At 27.9% G+C, this 19645-nt stretch overlaps 1 protein-coding gene across 1 annotated transcript; it reads right to left on the bottom strand.

Annotated features, from left to right (window-relative positions):
* Positions 1-9485: 9485 nt before the first annotated feature.
* Positions 9486-19578, bottom strand: Pnn (desmosome associated protein-like protein pinnin). The gene is made up of 8 exons (XM_043038982.3): positions 19149-19578; positions 16431-16514; positions 16034-16112; positions 13983-14080; positions 13473-13548; positions 12659-12814; positions 11856-11994; positions 9486-10122 (listed from the first exon to the last, which is right to left on the bottom strand). Exons 1-8 carry the CDS (start codon positions 19301-19303, stop codon positions 9713-9715), a joined length of 1197 nt encoding a protein of 398 aa, XP_042894916.2. The 5' UTR covers positions 19304-19578; the 3' UTR covers positions 9486-9712.
* Positions 19579-19645: the final 67 nt, after the last annotated feature.

Raw genomic sequence — 19645 nt, 5'->3', positions numbered from 1 at the left:
ATCCCTTAAAAGCTTACATCTGTTTTCCTAGAACATCTAGGAAATACTGCAAATATATGACATTTTATAAAAGCACAAAAGAGCCCAGGGTCATAAAAATGTTTAAGGCAATTTTAAGAAGCAAAAGGTCATTTTCCCATGGTGTAAAAGGAGATGGCTATTTTTTGAGGAGTCAGATTACTGTGGGTCAACTCTGTGGTTGGTATGAAGGTTTCAACACCTTCATACCACCCACAGTCAAAAGATGCTTTAAAATATATCTGTTAGTCTCAGTGTAGAATACATTTTTCAAGATGCAAAACAGTGGTACTTATTTTAGTTTTCTAAACACTTGTTATGTTTTTTTATGATATGCTCCTCTTCTCTTTTCCTGTTTTAGTTTTAAATTCTTTTAATAAATTAAAAGTCGTAATATGTAGAAAAAAATTGAAACAAAACCGAAGTATTTTTCTTGTTGGGGGGGGGGGGGGTGATTGGTGATTTCACCTTCAATTTGGAAAATAGCTAGTGAATTGGAAAAAAAGTAGTTTCTTTTTCTAAAATTCTCGATTCTATTTTACTTAATTGTAGCGAATGTCAAATTTTCAGAAGGGGTGTCGCACATTATCTTCCATCTCAATTAAATTTCAGTGGAAAATAAAGTTTTCGATTTGGAAAATAGCTTTAAAGTCGAAAATAAGAGTTAAATATAAATTTTACTTGACTTTATTCCTGCGAATGTCTGAATTTCAGAAGAGGTGAAGTATACTCTTCGCCCCCTCACTTTAATTTAAGAGGAAAATAAAATTTTCTTTTTGGAGAATAGATACTAGACTTTAATATTTCAAATGTCTAAATTTCAGACGATACAAAACACATTTTAGCCCCCCTTTCTTTATATCAGAAGAAAATAAAGTTTTCTATCCCCTTACTATAATTTGGGAGAAAAATGAAGTTTTCTATTTGGAAAATATCGTCGAAGTTATGAAACAAAAAAAAAATTTTCTTCTAAAATTTCCTACTTTACTTGATTTTATTCTATTAATGTCTAAATTTCAGAAGATGAGAAGAAAATCCCCCCCCCCTCACTTTTATTTCAGAAGAAAATAAAGTTTTCTGTTTGGAAAATAGATTCAAAGATGAAATTTTTTTTAGTTACCAATTTCTATTATTTTTTAGCACTTTGAAATTTCAAAAGGGGCGAAACACTATGTTCGCCCCCTCATTACTATTTCGGAAGAAAATGGAGTGAAAATTGGAAATAAAATATTTTTTCCACTTACACTTTACTTTTCCAAAAGTCAAAAAACACATGAATCGCCCATAACAAAATAAAGTTTCCTACTTGATGTATAACTTCAAAGCTGAGAAAGAATAGCTTTTTTTTTCCCTTCTCTAAAATTACCTATTTTAATGGACTTCGTCTTGGCGAATAACTAAATATCAGAAGAGGCAAAGCATATAAATGTTAGTGGAAGATAAAGTTTTCTTATTTCAAAAATAGCTTCAAAATTGAAAAAAAAAAATTTTAAATTACCGATTTTACTTTATTTTTGTGAGTGTCTAAATTTCAGAAGGGGCAAAACGCATCGTTTGCCCCATCACTTAAATTTTAAAGGGGCGCTCAGCCTCCCATGGTTGGCACGCCACTGGAAGTAGAGGAAACAACTAAGTAAATCAGAAGTGCAATATACAGAAAGTGTTAACAATCAACTACATGCAGCTGTGGCCTTTCCCCTTCTCGGCAAAGCGTGTTTGTTCTTTTGAGAAAGGGAAATAATTCGCGAAAAGGTGTTTTACCGTTTTTTACCCTTTCCTTTATGTTATGTAGTAGGTACGTAATTACAAAAAAGAAAATTTTCAGCAACTCTATCTTAACACAATTTCTTTCCTACATATATATAATTAGAGTACTGTATTTTGAAAAGACATGATGTGGTCTCTTCATATGGGGCCCCCTTGACCGTCGGGGCGGTGCCCCGGCGTAGTTACGGCCCTGGTTTCATGGCTTGACCCTTACCTCTTTTCAATTGTAAAGGAGTACTACGATATTTTTCCTTTTCTTAATATTTTTCGTATTTAGTTATGAAATATATTATTTTTTTAAATTTCCATGACACTTTTTTTAGTACTATGTTCGATGTAGTTATCAGTTCCATACAGTTTCCTAACTTAAAAATTTTAATGTTTAAAAATCAAGGTCCCGCAGTGGACTGATCGTTAAGACACGGTTCCCAGCAGATCACCGAAGTCAAGCATCACTGGCTGTGGTCAGTGTGCGGGTGGGTGATCACTTGGATCAGTCTGCGTAGGGACCGAGGGTGTGCGGTATTGTTCCTCGTTAAACTGTTCTACCGTAGAGTGCTCGACTTCGCGTGCAGGTCGTCGGGCAACCGAAGCAGGGGTGAAAATCCCTCTGCAGAGGATCAAAATTGTGATGGCATGTCTTCGGATCATCCTCAGGGGTGTTTCTCAGACTGTCGCCAATAGCCCATCGAGCAGCTCTAGAGCGACGTAAATGAACAAATCAAATCAAATTAAAAATCAAGACAGAAACTAACATACTTCCTTCATCTAAGACTCTCCACAGGCTAATGGTGAAGGCATGAGAAGTGTTGCTATACGTAGAGTGTTCCGCTCTACGCCACCTGTAGGCCATTTCGATCACCAATATAATAACACTGCTAGTCGTTATTGGTTTTCCAGAAAGTCCTAAAGCTCCCCAAAAAATTGGCGGCGACAGTGCCTTGAGTAAGAGCCTGTGTTTTATTTTATTTTATAACCGTCGTTGAAAAGCCGACCCAATTTCATGGGTTTACGATTACTTACGTTCAACTTCGTAGCCTTGTAGTTTTGAACCAATCCAGAAGACAAGGAAACTCCTGGATCAGCACCCCCAGAGGTAAGAGCCTGTGTTTGAAACAAATTCGCTTTAATGCGTGATTTTAACCAATTAGTGTTTTTCTAAACGACAATTCAAGTTTAAAATTTCTTATAAATTTTGCGAATCAGGTCACTAAGCGAAATCAATAATGCTTTATTAACATTTCCAATTAAGGACAAAACAAACGGAGCTTACACAAATATCGTCAAATAAGGGATAACACCCAAAACATGGCAAACCTTACACTTTATTCGTGTTGTGATATTAATTTTGTTTTAGGGTTATGACCTAGAACATTAAACCTGTTTACACATCGCCTCGTAAGCGGAAAGATACACCGGAAGTTTTCTAAATTTTTTCCTGTTTTAGGAAGTATGTTATTGTTTACATTTAGTGAACCATCCATATGAAAAGGGAACTTATCGTTTAATTTATCAGGTAAGAGCTGGCTAAAGCATTCATTAAAAAAATAGGAATTATATATATATATATTTACCTTTTTCCTGACAGAGGTTCTCTCTGTTATCAACAGATGGCAGTACAATAAGAGGCGTTTATAACTTCCGCTTGATGATACGAATGCATTAGTTTACACTAGAGCTTCTGAATTAGAGTGTAGGAGCCTTAATTTACACTAATCTGAGCTGTTATACCATCATAGAACTGTAAGACTTCCCTTTTTTAAAGGATACTGGGTGATATTCATAACTATGAGAGAGCATTTAAAAAAAAAAGTATCGGAAAAGCACAAAGTTTTTCTCGGATAACGGGGAAAAAAATCACGCTAGCATTTTAATTAAAGATAGCCCAATTTAAATCAATTTTACACTGTGACTTATTTTTTGATTTATAGGTTAAAATACAGAGTCATGATTATTTTATAGTTTCTTCAGTTCACATTTATATTACAAATTGTCATTCGATAGAAAGTGTGTATTCATTGTTTGTTTCACAGATTTTAGTTGTACCTTCTGCATAATTTTTTTTTTAAATGGACTTTCAAGCAACAAGCAAACATTTATCACTTCCAAGGGCTCAGTTTACTAAATAAAAATTCAACAGTCTGTTACATATTATGTTCTAATAGTGATTAAAAAAAATAATAAAAAACTAATTTTCTTCACTAACATAATACAATAAGTTGAATATTCTTAGATTAAATGGGAATATATTAAACTTATTTTATTTACCTCATATGGCTTTTATTTCATATTTTTTAATAGAAAACTAAGATTAAGATTTTCTAATGAAATTTGATATCAAGAATATAATGAGTTGAACATAAATGATAATGAATTGAACAATTAGAAATTTGGAGTTATTATTCTTGCCTAAACATAAAACATTCAGGAATTTTTTTTACATAAGAAAATTGTTATTTGCCTAATGAAAAGATATTGTATAAATATAAATTATTTGAAAAGTAAGTTTTTTTTAAAGTCATAAACGCCATGATAGTTTTAGTAAAGAGATCTCTTCCAATAAGCGAAAGATATATTTATTGCTAAAGACACAAAAAATACTGAAAAATATTTTATTACAAAAAATTTAAAGCAACATTCGATAAGAAATCTATCGATTTTCATGAAAGCAAATATAATGAAAGGTACTTTTCTGTTAGCTGGGTGCAATTACAGGCAACTAATTTTATTTATTTATTTTAATATACCTCAATTTACTTGTTCCTGGCTAACAAAAGAGTACCTAATAAAAAAAGTAAATATTTATATACTTACAAATACTTTTTACATGCAATGAACGAAACTGAAAGTAGAACAAGTTTTAAAAGGGAAAAAAATATATACATATATACTGTATTATTATTTTTCAAACATTTTCAGTAGGTTACAGAAAGAAAAAAAGATTAAATTTTAAGAATGATATGATTAACATTTGCAATTGAAGAGAAATCATAACTTGAGCAGTTCAAAATGCAAAAATAATTTAAACATTATTGAAACTATTAAAAAATTAATATGAAATTTTTTAAACTTCCTGAAAAAACACAGTCTCCAAACTCTAGTCAAGCACTTTTTGATTTCATAATAATTAAAAACTGTATAATTAATAATATTGAGACATTCTCTATTCCAGGTACATATTTTTTTTGCAAAAAACAGTAGACACATGGACTAGAAAATTGGGGATTTTTTTCACAATAATTTTGTAAATTATAACTAGAAAAAAGTTTTTTTAATAGAAAAAAAACTCACTTTTGTTTTATTTCCCAACATTAAAGATATTTCATTAAAAAAAAATTATTTTTATTCCCTGTTTCTCATTTCCTAACACCCAGAAGAGTAAATTGGTAATTATAACTGTAATAATGGTAAGCAAATGAGCATCAGAATGCTTTTTATGCATTTTGAATAATTTAAGTGTCGTATAATCAGGTGTCAAATGATAATGGTTCTGTATACAATTTAGTTTTTTTTTTTTCCTTTTTACAAAAAGCTAAAACAATGTTTGGTAATTCTAGCAAATATACTTAAAAAACTTTTGAATTTTAAGGTTAATTTTTGAAGGCTTCGTCACCGCATGAAATAATGTTTTTCTGTGAATAATATGCTTTTTATAACTGCTATGAGTTTGCAACATTTACTTCTTTTTGTGAGGTCAAATTTAACTTATCTTTAGTCAGAGCCCTCTTTGCTTATTCGGAAAATGTCAATATGGAGAATAGCCACAGTTTTGAGAAAATAAAAAGTTTGTGGTTTAATGCTACATTCTCATAAAAATTTGCAAAAAATGAGTATAATTCATGAATTTTGGTAATTTTAATCTAAGTGGAAAAATGCTGCCAAATTAGTGATTTTTAAAAGAGTTTAATGAATTGTAAATTAGATAATTCTCTATGGCAAAATAATTCTTTCAGATAACAGATAATTAATTCTTCATGGCAAGATAATCTAAAATTATAGCTTGGCTTTAAATTCAAGGCACTTAAACTGTGGCTTTTTTTAAATTTTTCTTGACAAAAGAGCCTCAAAAAACTATGTAAACTCATAAAAAATATGTAATTGGGGATAAATGTAGAAAATACAGTACTGACTAAATTTTTAAAAAAAAAAAATGCATTTTAGTTAAGTGGTTTTGACAATGAGCAAACTTATCTATTATGTAACTGTTTTATTAATCTATTTTTGCAATTTGGTTTAAAAAAATAATTTTTAAAAAGTTTCAACACATTGACTTTGAGAATTCTTTTAATATTACAATTAATACGACTGTTATGTGTTTAAAACCAGGGAGCGTAGCCAAATTATTCAACAAAAAATAAGCACCTTTTAAGCACTTTTCTAGAACTCAAAAAATATTTTTAAGCATTTTAATATAACTAAGCAGGGTTGGAAATTTTTTGACAATTGACGGTTTTATCTTGCTTTAACCATCATGCATAATTCAAAGCGAAAATCAACATAGTAAAGGAAAAATCTCATTTTTAAAATTGGGAAAATTAAGCACTTTTTAAAAATACCCAATGAAAAAAGCACCTTTAAGGGCTTTTAAAAAACGAAAATAAGCACCTTTTAAAAACGCTACGCACCCCGAAAACTTAAGGTAAATTAAAATGCATTAATAACTATTATAGTAAATATGCAGTAATATCACAAAGTCAAAGGGAGACATAACAAGGTAAAAAATATTAAGCCAAAATATTAATGTACAGAATGATTTTTCAAAGCAATATTCAAAGCAGTTATGTCATGTGCAACTTCAAAGGTATTAATGAAAAAAGCAGCAGAGATAAAATTCAAACTATTCAAGAATCAATATACCAAAATTTAACAGTGTTTCATGGAAATAGTAAAGAAGAGACATTAATATTGAATTAAGGAAAAGATATTCATTTAAACTCGAAGTATTTTTGTTACAGGGTCTGTGCTAAGCTTTTGCCACCTCGCCAAACACGATAAAAACGTAAATTCAGTGAGAAAATATGTGTTGTGGGGAATTCTACTCAAAAGAAAAATATAAATTCCCCTCAATCCTGAAAAGGAAAAAATTTAAAAAAAGGTCAAAGGGAACTTTTTTTTTTACAAATCTTGTACATATTTTTTTATTTGATTAAAGTAATTTCTGTTTGATAAGTTGCATAACCAATTAGAATTATAATCCAGATAATGCAAGCATAAGCAACAAGTGAATACGTAAACATGAGACAAATTACAGTAAAATACAGATTAATAAGTTTGTTACCGATTCTTTCCTGCAGTTTATGTCAATGATTAAGTGGTAGTAAAATGCATAATATCATCCAACTATTTTTGCTGAAAAAATATTTTTTTTGTGATAATAACGTGACAACAACATAATGTTGCTTCAAGTTTATCCTAATATACTGCTCACAGGGTTCGTGATTTTTTTGATTTTTTTAAAAAAAATCAAAAGAATCAGATTTTTTTGATTTAAATCAGATTTTTTTGATTTTTATTCAAATACACTGTAAGAATTTTAATTTACGATTAAAAAAAATTATAAATGTTTCATCAAATTAACTTAATATTAAAACTATGTTGTAACAATATTTTAGAAGCTCTAACTAAAATAATTTTTCATTATAATACATGGCTTTGAATGCATAGCAACTGTTTTGAAAGAAATGCATGATTAAAATTTAAAGACTAGATTCAATAGAGAATTTAAAAAATACTTCAGGGGTCTGTCTGGGTTTTTCTGAGAGGTACCTATTTTGTGAAAATTAAAAATTATATTAAAAAATCAACGCAAATATAGTAAAAATATGGATTTATCGTTTCTTACGAGACACAAAAATAAAATTTTAAGAAAAAGTATTTTGTGTGATTATTCTATCATTTTTCCTAAAGTTGAATTTGTAAAGGTACCGTTAAACGGTAGTAAATTTGGCTTGGACAGACCCCTGCACTTTAACTATTAAAACAAAGTTTCAGTTAGCAAACCATAACTTTAATTTAAAATTGTGATTTCTTTTTTTCCTCTTGATTTTTAAAATGACAAAATAAATGTAGCACACTGTGTTTATAAAAGTAGTCATTCATCAAATAATAAATAAATATTTAATCTATATATTTTTATATTAAAATATTCATTTTTAATTCTATATCAAAATAGATAAGTTAAGCTAAAAAAAAAGTTAGAAAATCTATCTACTCATTGGAATTTTTTCCCAAAAATTTCTTCACAGAAAATCTGATGTCAACAAATTATGAGAAAAAAATACCAGTTAATAACCCTACTGCATCAAATAGACTTTGAAAGAGTTTGAAAGGGAAGAATGACACTATATTTGGAAAAATACATCTGAATTCATCAGCCCTCTTTCTTTCTTTTTCTGTTTTTGGCATATTAGGGTAATTTCTTTTTAACATAACCTCAAGCTTCAGAAATACACATTTTCCACCAATAAAATATGATGTAAATTTTAATTCACGCTTTTTCATTCAAAAGGTAGAATTTTAATTAACATTATTTGTATTATTTTTTGAAAAATATTCATGTTTATTAATTACTTTCTACAGCTATGCAAGTCTATATTAAGACAGCATTAAATGTTTACTTTAATCTGTACTTTCAATCTCAAGAATCAAAACGTTTTTAAAAATGTAATTTCAAATGTGTTGGAATTTAACACACACCAAAAAAGTAATTTCATTAGCTAAAATTAATTAATGCAGCAATTTATTTAAATTAAATTTTAATACTAAGAAAAGAAAATAATAAAAGTATCAAAAATTTAAAACACTGTTTTTTGACTTTTAAAATCAATATATATAGATATAAAAAAAATTTGATTTAAATCAATGATTTTTTTAAAAAAATCATTAGATTTAAATCGTGATTTAAATCAAGCTGATTTAAATCAACAAACCCTGACTGCTCAAGCCTAAGAAGTAATCAAAAGTTAACCCTAACCTATTCCCATTTCCTCCTAACAGCAAAATGACTCTTGATTTGCATTTTATAAAATAATTCAATTTATAGTATATTTGTGTTTTGATTTGAAATTCTTTACAAGAAAAAAAATCAATCATAAAAATTTTTAAGTTTTGTCTCTTGCTAAGAATGTCGAAAATTGGTTAATACTTTTGATATTTGATTAATTTACAGGCTAATAATTTGAAATCCTTAACAGCATTGTTAGATACTTAGCACAAGTTCTGGTATGTGTGTATGTAGTTCAAGTGATAATGTTTCTGAAAAACTTTTCTAATATTTCCATTTTAAGAATTGATACATTTGTGTTAGCTAAATCCCATCACACGCAGTATGATATAAAAATAGCAGAAAAATGTGAATAAAAATATCCCCAACCCAAGTTAGCAGCAAAAGCTCTAGCTAAAAACTATTTAACTAGTAAATTTACAAGCTGTTGAGAAAATAGTTAAAATTATATGTTCATTTCAAGAAGTAAAATTTTTTATTCAAAAAAAGTGTCATAAAATAACCAAATTAATAATTAAAGAAATTGTATTAATCAGTTTCAATTTTCAACAGTTCACTTATTGCTTAAATAAGTCAAGAATAACACAGCAAAGTAGCATTTTTCTTTTAAATTTACTTAAGTAAAAGAAAATCATACAAAAATTGAAAAATAAAAGTTGATTTCAATATGCCTTTCTTTTTTTCTTTTTTAACAAAAAAAGAAACAAATGCTTCAAAATAGTCAACTAGCAAGTAAAGCAATCTACTTATCAGTTTCAATAAGTATTATACACATTTTAACAGTTCACTTATTGCTTAAATAAGCCACAAGTAATACATCAGAGTATCATCTTTAAAATTTACATAAGTAGTTTTAACTCCATCATCTGAACAAGTTAATTAAAATTTCAGTTTCAGGTTGAAGTTTCATTTCTACAGATGATTTTAATCATAAATAGGTTCAAAATCTTGATCAGATTGCTTTTTACTGATCTCCTCCTCATTATTATTTTTTTGTGCCATCTCTTCATCACTAGCAGCATTTTCGGATTCATTTACAGAAATTTCTTGAGAAATTTCAAGAGGTTCTTGGGTATTTAGTACAGTTTGAGGAGATTCTGACACTCCATCGGTATTACTTTCAAGTTCTTTCTGTGGAACCTGCGATTCTGGTTGTGTAGTTGAATTCCCATTGTCTTCTCCTTCAGGATTATCAGCAGGTTCTGCCGATTCCATCAATTCTTCTTCAGTTGGACCAATATTTTCTTTGTCACTGGGGAAATTATCTTTTTGGTACCATTTTTCAACTTCTTGTAGTTCTTGCTCCATTTTCTCTCTCTTGTCACGAATAGATTCTAAAATAAAAAATAATACATTTTAATAAATACATTGTCAGAAGATAAAAGAGATTTCTTTGAAAACACTAAAGTGATAATCAGTAAAACAAAAAGTACCTAAAAATTAAAACTAAGAGTGTACATTATTATTAAAAAATTGATTTTTAAACATATAGATTTTAATAAAAAATAAAATTAAATACACGTCAAATTAAATGTAAAATTTGAAGACTGAGAAAGAGTTGAGTGAAGGAAAGTTCCCAGTTTAAAATTCCCTAGTTATTTAAATAAGTTGCAAAACTAAAGAGAGCCTCAAGCTGTTGATAGAGACAAATTAAGAACCTCAGACAGTTTATTGGACATAAGTCAATTAAATATTTTTGATCTAATGGCCAGATTTTTAATAAATTTTAGATTCCAGTTTCCAGACACAAAAGTCAAATAAAATGTTTAATAAAACAAATTTTACTAAAATATGACATAAAAACACACTCATTAATCTTTAATATAAAAATGCACAATGTTCACAGAATAAAATGTAAAAAACACTCCTAAGAACATATAGATTATTGGTGAGATTTTAAATCCGGACACAGCTTGAAATGTTTTACAAAAATGGACACTGCTTGAAATATTTGTTTGCAAATATGGACACTGGTTGAAATGCTTGTTTACAAAAATGGACACTGCTTAAGATGTTTGTTTACGAGAATAAACACAGCTCAAAATGGGTATTTAAGAAAATGTACATAGCATTTGATTCCATATTTAAAATTTTTTTTTTATGAGTATTGTGATCTTTTTCGGAATGAATGCAAAATGTGATATCGTTTATTTGTATAAACTACTTGATAAGTTTCATTAAATTAGTTTTTTCCGTGGAAAGAATTTTGAAGTCAACAGTGGTTTTTAATAAGTGGCAGTAAATTTATGTTGCAAAAATTTAGAGATTTAAAACTCACTTTATTGCTTAGAGTTCTCTACGCAAAGATGTCACATGAAAAATTACACTGATAATATACCTAGCCAATCCAATCCTGAACTTTGTCTCGCAATAATTACAATTAGTGTTCAAATAAGTTAGGAAAATTAAGCATATAATTCCTTGTGTAGTTGTTCATTTGAGTTGAAAACTAAAATAATGAATTCTTTTGTGCTCTGTTCAGTCATAAAAACTCACCAACGAGATGCATACTTTTCCCCCAATTATTTTTAAAATAAAAAATCTAGCTCTAGTGAAATGGTTAGCCTAATTTTCTTTAATAACCTTCTAAATGCAGATCTTATTTATCCTCAATTTGATATTAATATAATCTAATCAGTGCCATTTTTGATTTAAAAAGTTGAAATGTATGAAAACTTATAACGGGGTAAGAACAGTTTAAGTATATTAAAGTTGATTCTGAGAAAAGTACAATGCATCTTAACTGTGTAATAATTCTTGTAGAGAACCAATTTCTCACATTATGGTGTTATAATCGTCATTTTTCTGAAAAATGGATATAAGTTGTTCTCTCCCTTTGTCTTCTTTTGGGAAACACAGAGCAATTATTAATATATATATATATACATATCTTTCTAAAAATTACATAAATATTTTTAAATTGATTTAAAATGACTTTATTGACTTATATGATGATAAATAAATGCTATGCACCGATAGATTAACGCATGATAACAAAAACATATCTGATAAAATCAAAGGAAAATTTTATAGTTTCTTCAGAAAAAAATTTCTAAAATCATCTTACCCAATACTTTAGCCTTGGACTCTTTCAAGAGTTTTGAAGATTCAGGAGTATGACTAGTGGGAAGAAATGTAATAGGTGGCTGAGTTTTAGTCACAATGAAATTTATCAAATGTTTTTGATTTTTTTCCCACACTTCATGCTGAAATAAAGAAAAGAACAATTTAAAGTTTAAAAATAATCACAATACAAGCCTTATCAATTTATAGCTTAAACTTTTAATGTGCATTGTAAAGGTTTAGATCATATTTGAAAGTAATATGAATTACTTATGTAAGCATAACTATTTTTTTTAAATATTTTTTACATGAGAGCAGATAATAGAAACTACTAATCTTAACAAATAATATAGTTGATAAAAAAGCTTATCAGAATAGTTATTATAATCAGAATAGTTACACAGTTCTGCCAAATAAGTTAAAACATATTTGCTAATTTTACTCTTATTAAAAAACAGATATGAGCCAGATAAATTGAACAAAAAAGTTTTCTTCTTCAGCTAGAAGATAAATAGACTAGAAATATAAAACATCAGACTAAGATAAAACTAAAACTTTCTGCGAATACAAAATCTAAACCAAAAAACTTTCTGTAAGCAATTGATTAGCTCTTGTAACTAGTCTTAACCGATTCACTGACACCTCATTTTGACAAAATTTGTTCAAAATTATACATATAAATAGAACATTTTTTTTTAAAATAGTATATACTCTATATAGCTTTAAGAATAATTTCAATTTCAACTTTTTAAGAGTAGTAAAAAAAAGTCTTCATAGGCACAAGTTAACAACAATAAATTAACATACAAGTTCAGCAATTTCCAATTTCTTTTCTAAACATCTCAATTGTGTTTGTTTCTCACGTCTTGTTTGAAACCATTCTTCTTTTTCTTTTTTAATTCTCTCTTTCTCTTCTACAGAAGCAGCTTCAATTTTTTGTTCAATTTCTGCCCGCTTTTGGTCCTATGGGAAGATTTAAATTAATTGAGAATTAATTAAATAAAAAACACAATGAAATGAACACATCTGTAATGAATCTATAATGAAAATGAACACATCTATAGAATGTATTAAATGATCAATCAATCAATTTACGATTGTTCATTCAAACAATTGTGACTAAAAATTTAATAATGCCTATAATGAACTTTCAAACATGATGAATTTTTCAAAATCAAACAGTAATTACTTTAATCCAGGAGTATAAATTTTAACTCTTAATGTCTCAGTTAATAAAAACTTATCATTCAGAATTTCAAGAACTATAATCTCAATAAAAAAAAAAATTAAAAAAAAAAAAAAAAAACTAAACTCAGAAACACTACAGCCTACGGAGGGCCAAGACATATTGTGCTCATCCTAGTTTTCTTAACCCTGGGCTGTGGGAGCAAATTTTCGATTTAAGTGGTCGGTCAATTGTGGGGTCCCCAGAGTTTAGTACCCAAGCATGTTTGGCACAAAAATATGACCTAGGACATGGGATCATGAAGTGCTACTACTCAGCAACAGGGCTCTACATTCTCAGTAATATGTGAAAATGCTATCATTAAGTAATTTAAAGTGTTTCTCTCTATTTTTTAACTTTAAAAATCAAGCTTAAATAAATTTGTTTTAAAAATACCTGTTCTTTTCTTTTTTTAGCATCATGCTGGAACTTCTGCAATGTACCCAATATCATTCCAAACATCCTACGATTTCTAAAATAAAAAGATTAGCACAGGAAGTTAGCTAAATCAAAATTTTGAATCTTGTTTTTTTAAATCACAGACACTTAAGATATATATTAATAGTTGAGGTTTTTTAAGAGGTAAATTGCATTCTATAACATATAAAACAATTTCTAATTAAAGGGAAAAGTACGCAAGTAAAAAGTAAGTAGCAAAGTACAAGATTATATAATTAACATACAAACAAAACATACAATATAGTACAGTATAAGATCATATAATTAATGGAAAAGAAAAAAGGTTAACAAAATATTGAGATAAAAAAAATTTTAAATTAATAATTTTAAAAGACAATAAACTATTATGTTTTGATTAGCGTATATCAAGAAAAAAGCTAAAAATATATTCAATTTTAAAAATAAAACCTTAGACAATGAATAAAACGAAAAAAGTGATGTCTGTACCTTGCTTTCACTTTTGAATTAACATTCTGCTCTTGAACAGCTTCCCGACGGCTTTTTAAGTCTTTTGGTGTGGCAACAACTGTTGATGGTAATGATGGCTAAAGAAATTAGATTAACATTCAATATTTTGCATGATATAAAATACAGATGCACAACCTGAAGACATACATATTTAAAAATTTATGTTATTTATTCACTTTGAAAAAAAAAAAAAAGTAAGATTTTTGAATTGCACAGTCATCACTTTTAAATCATCTCAATTTAAGCAGATTCCACTATAAATTAGTACGATTTTTCTACTTTTTTTTTTATCATCAGTTATCGCCATGGAACAACAAATTGCTAAAAATCTCAATATTTAGAATTATCTCAATGTTTATTACAAGTCCCAAATCACACATTTTAATAATCACTTTTTGTGCTAATTTGTGCCAATTTCAATATCAATCAATGTCACATTTCGAAGTTATTCCTACTCCTTTCCTCATATTTGTGAAAGTCTTGAAATTTGTATTATATCATTATGACTCTGTAACTTCAAATCATGCATTTAATGTTTTGCACTTTTTCCTACTTCTTAAAACCAAGTTTAGTTATTACTCTATCTTTTTTTTCAGTAATTATTGCTAAGCATTTCCAAGAGTTTTTAATGATCCAAATATTATTTCTATATGCGAACTGGGTATTTAAATATACATTTTATTTGGGTCAATTTCACAGCAAATCTAAGTTTTTTTTCTTTTTCTGTAGACACAGCTATGCTTTTTCACATTGTTGCGAAAATCCGGATATTATTACTACAATATTAATGCTATTTGCAAGTTTCGAATCGCACATCTAAATAATAATTCTTTTTCCCAGTGATTTAATTGCGCCCATTTTACCATAAAACAGTGTCATTTTTTGATCGTTTTTCGGCAGTCTTTACTACGTATTTCCATGTGGTATTAAAAAATGGATATTTTAATACAATATTATTACAAGCAAAATTTGGAGAAAAAAAACGGAGGAATTTTTAACTGTTTACTGTTTGTTACGTTGTTTAGAATTTTTTGCAGGGCAAAAAACTAATAAACCTTAAAAATTCATAAAACTTCAGTCAATATAAATGTCTTACATTTGAAAAATATTCCCAACTAAATATTGAATCTTATTTTGAGTTATGTTTTTTTTTAAATGAAGTCGTCTCAAACCTCATAAATTTTCTTTAATTAAAGTATTTCATTTGCTTCCGTTATTTTTATTCTCAATAAAAAAAATTTCATTTTATTCTAAGAACATTTAAGATAATTTATTAATTAAGAGTCATTTTCAGAAAATTGGCCATTTCATGTTCCATTAGCCCTAAAGATATATTTATGAAATATAAAAAACAAAAAATGGTCAAAACTATCAATATTATGCAGTTACACATATGAACTGTTATTATCTGCTTATTGGAATTAAAATAACATTTTAAGATTTCTCGTGAAAGCAAAATATCATTCACCCACTGCGTCCTTATTCACACATGCAAATATCGTTCATCCCTGTGTATAAATAGACCTTTAAACCACCAAAAATCAGGGGATAATAACTCAAAACTAAAAATGAGTATTTTTATCAAGGACAAGCACAAAAATATAAAGATGGGAGAATTTAATCTCATTTCCACTAGTACACACTGTAACTTCCAAACATTAGCCAGTTTTTTCTTCTTCAAAATTCGACACAAAATAGAATTTTTTTCTATGTTAGTTTATAAAATAGTGGCGAGTAATATGGGAAGTTCTGTATGCTACCCAAGAGTTGGAAAATTGAATAAGTCAATTGGAAAATTGAATACAATATGAAACCATACTTTCAACAATAGAAAATCTCAAAATTGTTTGCCCTAAATTGGTATAAAAGAGCACCCTAGACTATAAAGATAATAAGAATGAGCTAAAATTGCTATTGGTTCTTATATGATTTAAGAGTTTAAAATAGTCTTATGACAATAAAAATGAGAGCAGAATTTATACTTATAGTTATAAATTATGTAAGATAAATATAACTATGGGTAAGATTACTCTTTTAGCAGGTATTTCTTCATCTGGACTTTCATCATCTCTTCTTTCTTCCTCTTCGTCTTCCTCCTCCTTCATTTTTCTGAACAAGGAAAAAAATTTTTTTAAATAAAAGTTAAAAATAAATTATTTGAAAATACACTAATTACGAAAAGAAATGTGAACACTATGAGCAGCACGACCATTTCAATCTAACTAAGTATCAATGTACCAAGTTCTGACTTGGTCAATATGCTTGTTAACAATTTAACAAAATTTCTCCCATATTTATGTTTAATGGATTTGGTAGTGTTTAATGGGTGGTTAGATAGAAATTATTAAATAATTTAGTTCATTCAAACTTTACAAATAGGAATCACTTATAAAAAAATAATAAAGTTCTCTTATAAAATAAACTTACACAATAGGGAACAATGGTCTCTTGTTTCTCCCAACGAAAGGTTTACTTGGTTGCATTCCAGCTTGTTGTTTCCATTTATTACCACTAAAAGAAAAAAAAAAATTATTTTTGAAACTGCAAAATTTAGATAAAGTAATGAATCTATTAGATGTTATTACCGGCAGATGTTATTACATGTTGATAAAACATTGATAACATTCAATTTTTACAATTAAATCAATAATTAAAAATGTTAGAATCATTTTCAAAATACAGTTATTTGTAGTTGTAAAAATTCCACATGGAAATTATAAAGAAATTTTTGTTACAAATAAGTTTATAACTCTTATAACAAAAGAAAGTAAGATTAGATAGACAAACATTTTGGATTACAAAGCAATTTTTCTTCGCAAAATAAAATTACAGCACAGTCAAAATTCTTGTAGTAAAAAACAGATTTTAAATAAAAGTTTTAACAAAAGCGAAAAAATATTAAAGTTATAACTTTGCAATTATACAATAATTGATCAAATACATTATTATAACTATATGACAGTGAGCAAAAATTCGAAGCAAAAGAAGAGATAAAAAAATATTCTATTTTTCTAAAAAAAACAAATAAATAAAAACTGCAATTGAAAAGAAACACATACAAAAAATATATTATGGCGACAAAAAATATATTATGATATTGTGTTCTGCTTATGAAAATAACTATTGCCTGTAATATTAAAGCAAGTTTCATAGATATACCTATGTCTATGACAAGACTTGCTAACTTTTACTGTTTCCGAGAAAGTATTTCTCAAGTGGTAGATAACATTAACTTTTCACAATTGCTATGGCAGAGCTCATTCTAGGCAGGGTAAACAGGGCGCAGCACCCTGCTGCCCTTTTAGTCAAAAGAATCCACCCTGTTGCCCCTGAAGTAAATTAGTGCCCTGATATAATAGACTGCATACCCTTTTTTTCCTCAACCCTTTGTTTTTTCCCCAAACTCTACTATGGATTTCTTAAATTTTTGTTATTTTCAATTCTTTTTATTTAGTTTGTCATTGATTTAGTTTGTCAATACATAGATTTATATTGGAAAGGAAAAATAGCCACCACACCCCCTTGTTGCACTTGTCTTTGAAAGTTTGCAGTTACTTCCACTATCATTAAATCATAATTAGAACGTGTAAAGACCATAGAAAGAAATTATTGCCTTTTTAGAATAACAATGCCCTTTTTTTAAACTTCTGCACCCTGCCCTTTTTTCTGCCTAGAATGAGCACTGGCTATGGCTTACACTCATTTTTGTTTCTATGACTTGTTCTATAAGATTGATTAATTTGTATTTTGTGATAGTCAAAAACATATTAAATTACACTTATAAATCCAAGAATCACTGCACAAGATTCATTACCACTTTAAATATAAATACCATTTGTATAGATGTCGTCTATATTTAAATATTTATCTTTTAAACAAGAATATGATTTTTTTACAAAATTAACTACAACAATAATTTATGCTTTAACACTTTGATATATTTAAAAATGCAACTTTTTCATACAGTTGAACATTAACATGAAAGTGTACTAATTCCATCAATAATGTCATATTCTTTATTAAGGGTAATTTAAAAATTCAACTGTTTATTTTGATTTCAAACTAGGTTTGCTTTTAATAAAGGTAAAAAATTAGATCAAACACAGAAAATTCTATTAAAAACAAACAACAAATCTTTCTTGATGATTTCTTTAAGATAAAAGGGATATGGAACACAGCCACTGAACATGAAGGGACCAGTTACGATAGTTAATAAATTATCTTCATTTTCAAAACAAAAACAAAAAATCAATTAGAAATAATTGTCAGCATTCAAGCGATCAATGTTAAAAAAGGGGTATGTAACACTTTTACGAAAATAAGTTCTTTGTTAGTTTTGGAATCTGTTTAAGTAAATGCGATGTTCAAAGTCTACAAAAAAAAGATTTACGTATCAGTGATCACATCAAATTTTAGTTAAGTTTTTGTGACTTCTAAACAGTAGCTCTTGAGAAACTAGGAAAAAACACCACAGAATAAGACCAACCCTATTGAAAACCTCTAGGAATTAAAATCTTGATGTAGTGCAAATTGCAGTTGACATAAACGGTTACAGGTATTAAAATTTCACTTTTTATCATACTATGATTTGGATAACAGCAACGAATTACACATCTTTTTAATTCCTTATTCACAACTTTTCAATGTAATATTGAATTAGAAATGTGTAGCAGAAAGTTGCACTGTATCTTTGTCACTTTAGGGTTCAAATTTTTAATTCAACTAGATGAGCAGTTTTAGATTGATTTTGGAAATGACAGTTGGTTTAAATTATAGAATATAAATAGGTTTTATATATCTCTGGTTTAAACATTTAGGTGTGCACTTACTTTATTACATACCTTAAACCATCCATTTAAGTAAAACACACTAACAAGTACAAGAAATAACAAATTTTTAAAGGAGGATAAATATAATTACAGATTTTCCACTTTAATTACAACTTATTAACTATAAATTTATTTAATAACAAATTTTAGGATTTTTCATATGTACAAATTGAATACTTTTTGTATATAGATTACACAACCTAAATAAAGTGGAATTAAATCCTGTATATGTAATTTCTGCAATAAGAACACAACTATATAATCTTAAAAACTATTTGAAAAGAACTCCGATTTAAAAATGACAACTTTGACTTACGGTCCAGATTGCCCTAAACCATCCTTGGGAAAAAGATCAGGATCGCGACCTGTAATTCTTCGAATATTCTCTTCAGCATTGCCCAATTCTTTCTTCGTCAGTTCAAACTGTTCTAATAAAGATTTAAAAGAAGCAGGATTTGATTCTTTATCCATAATCCTTTTATTCTTTAGTTCAAATTAAATATCGATAGACAATTTACTGACAATGCAAGGAATGATAGTACTTGATAAAACAAAAGTTAACATTTTAAAAGCACATTTTTACAATTAAACACATGTTTTACTTAATTTGAGAAATATTTTGCAATAGTTAATAATTTTTATTTGTGCAACTAACGAGAGAAAAATTATGCACAGACGCGATAACAACATAAAAACCTTGAACACGGTTGAGGAAGAATATTGATAGATTGATTTTAAGCACATTATTAAGTTAACTTTAACCGTGGTATTGCACTTTTAATTCATGTTTTCAAAAGGTTTCAAGGGATTAAG

This window comes from Parasteatoda tepidariorum, chromosome 3, assembly GCF_982258835.1.
Source record: "Parasteatoda tepidariorum strain Cologne lab strain chromosome 3, Ptep-v5.0, whole genome shotgun sequence".
Taxonomy (NCBI): domain Eukaryota; kingdom Metazoa; phylum Arthropoda; class Arachnida; order Araneae; family Theridiidae; genus Parasteatoda; species Parasteatoda tepidariorum.
Note: the sequence above shows the minus strand (reverse complement) of the source record. Positions and strands in the feature narration are given on the sequence as shown.

Coding starts and splice junctions, on each gene's coding strand:
- Pnn (XM_043038982.3), bottom strand. CDS start 19,303: ATGGATAAAGAATCAAATCCTGCTTCTTTTAAATCTTTATTAGAACAG. Junction 16,515..19,148: donor GGTTTAGGGCAATCTGGACC/GTAAGTCAAAGT, acceptor TTTTTCTTTTAG/TGGTAATAAATGGAAACAAC. Junction 11,995..12,658: donor AATTGGAAATTGCTGAACTT/GTATGTTAATTT, acceptor TCTTTATTTCAG/CATGAAGTGTGGGAAAAAAA.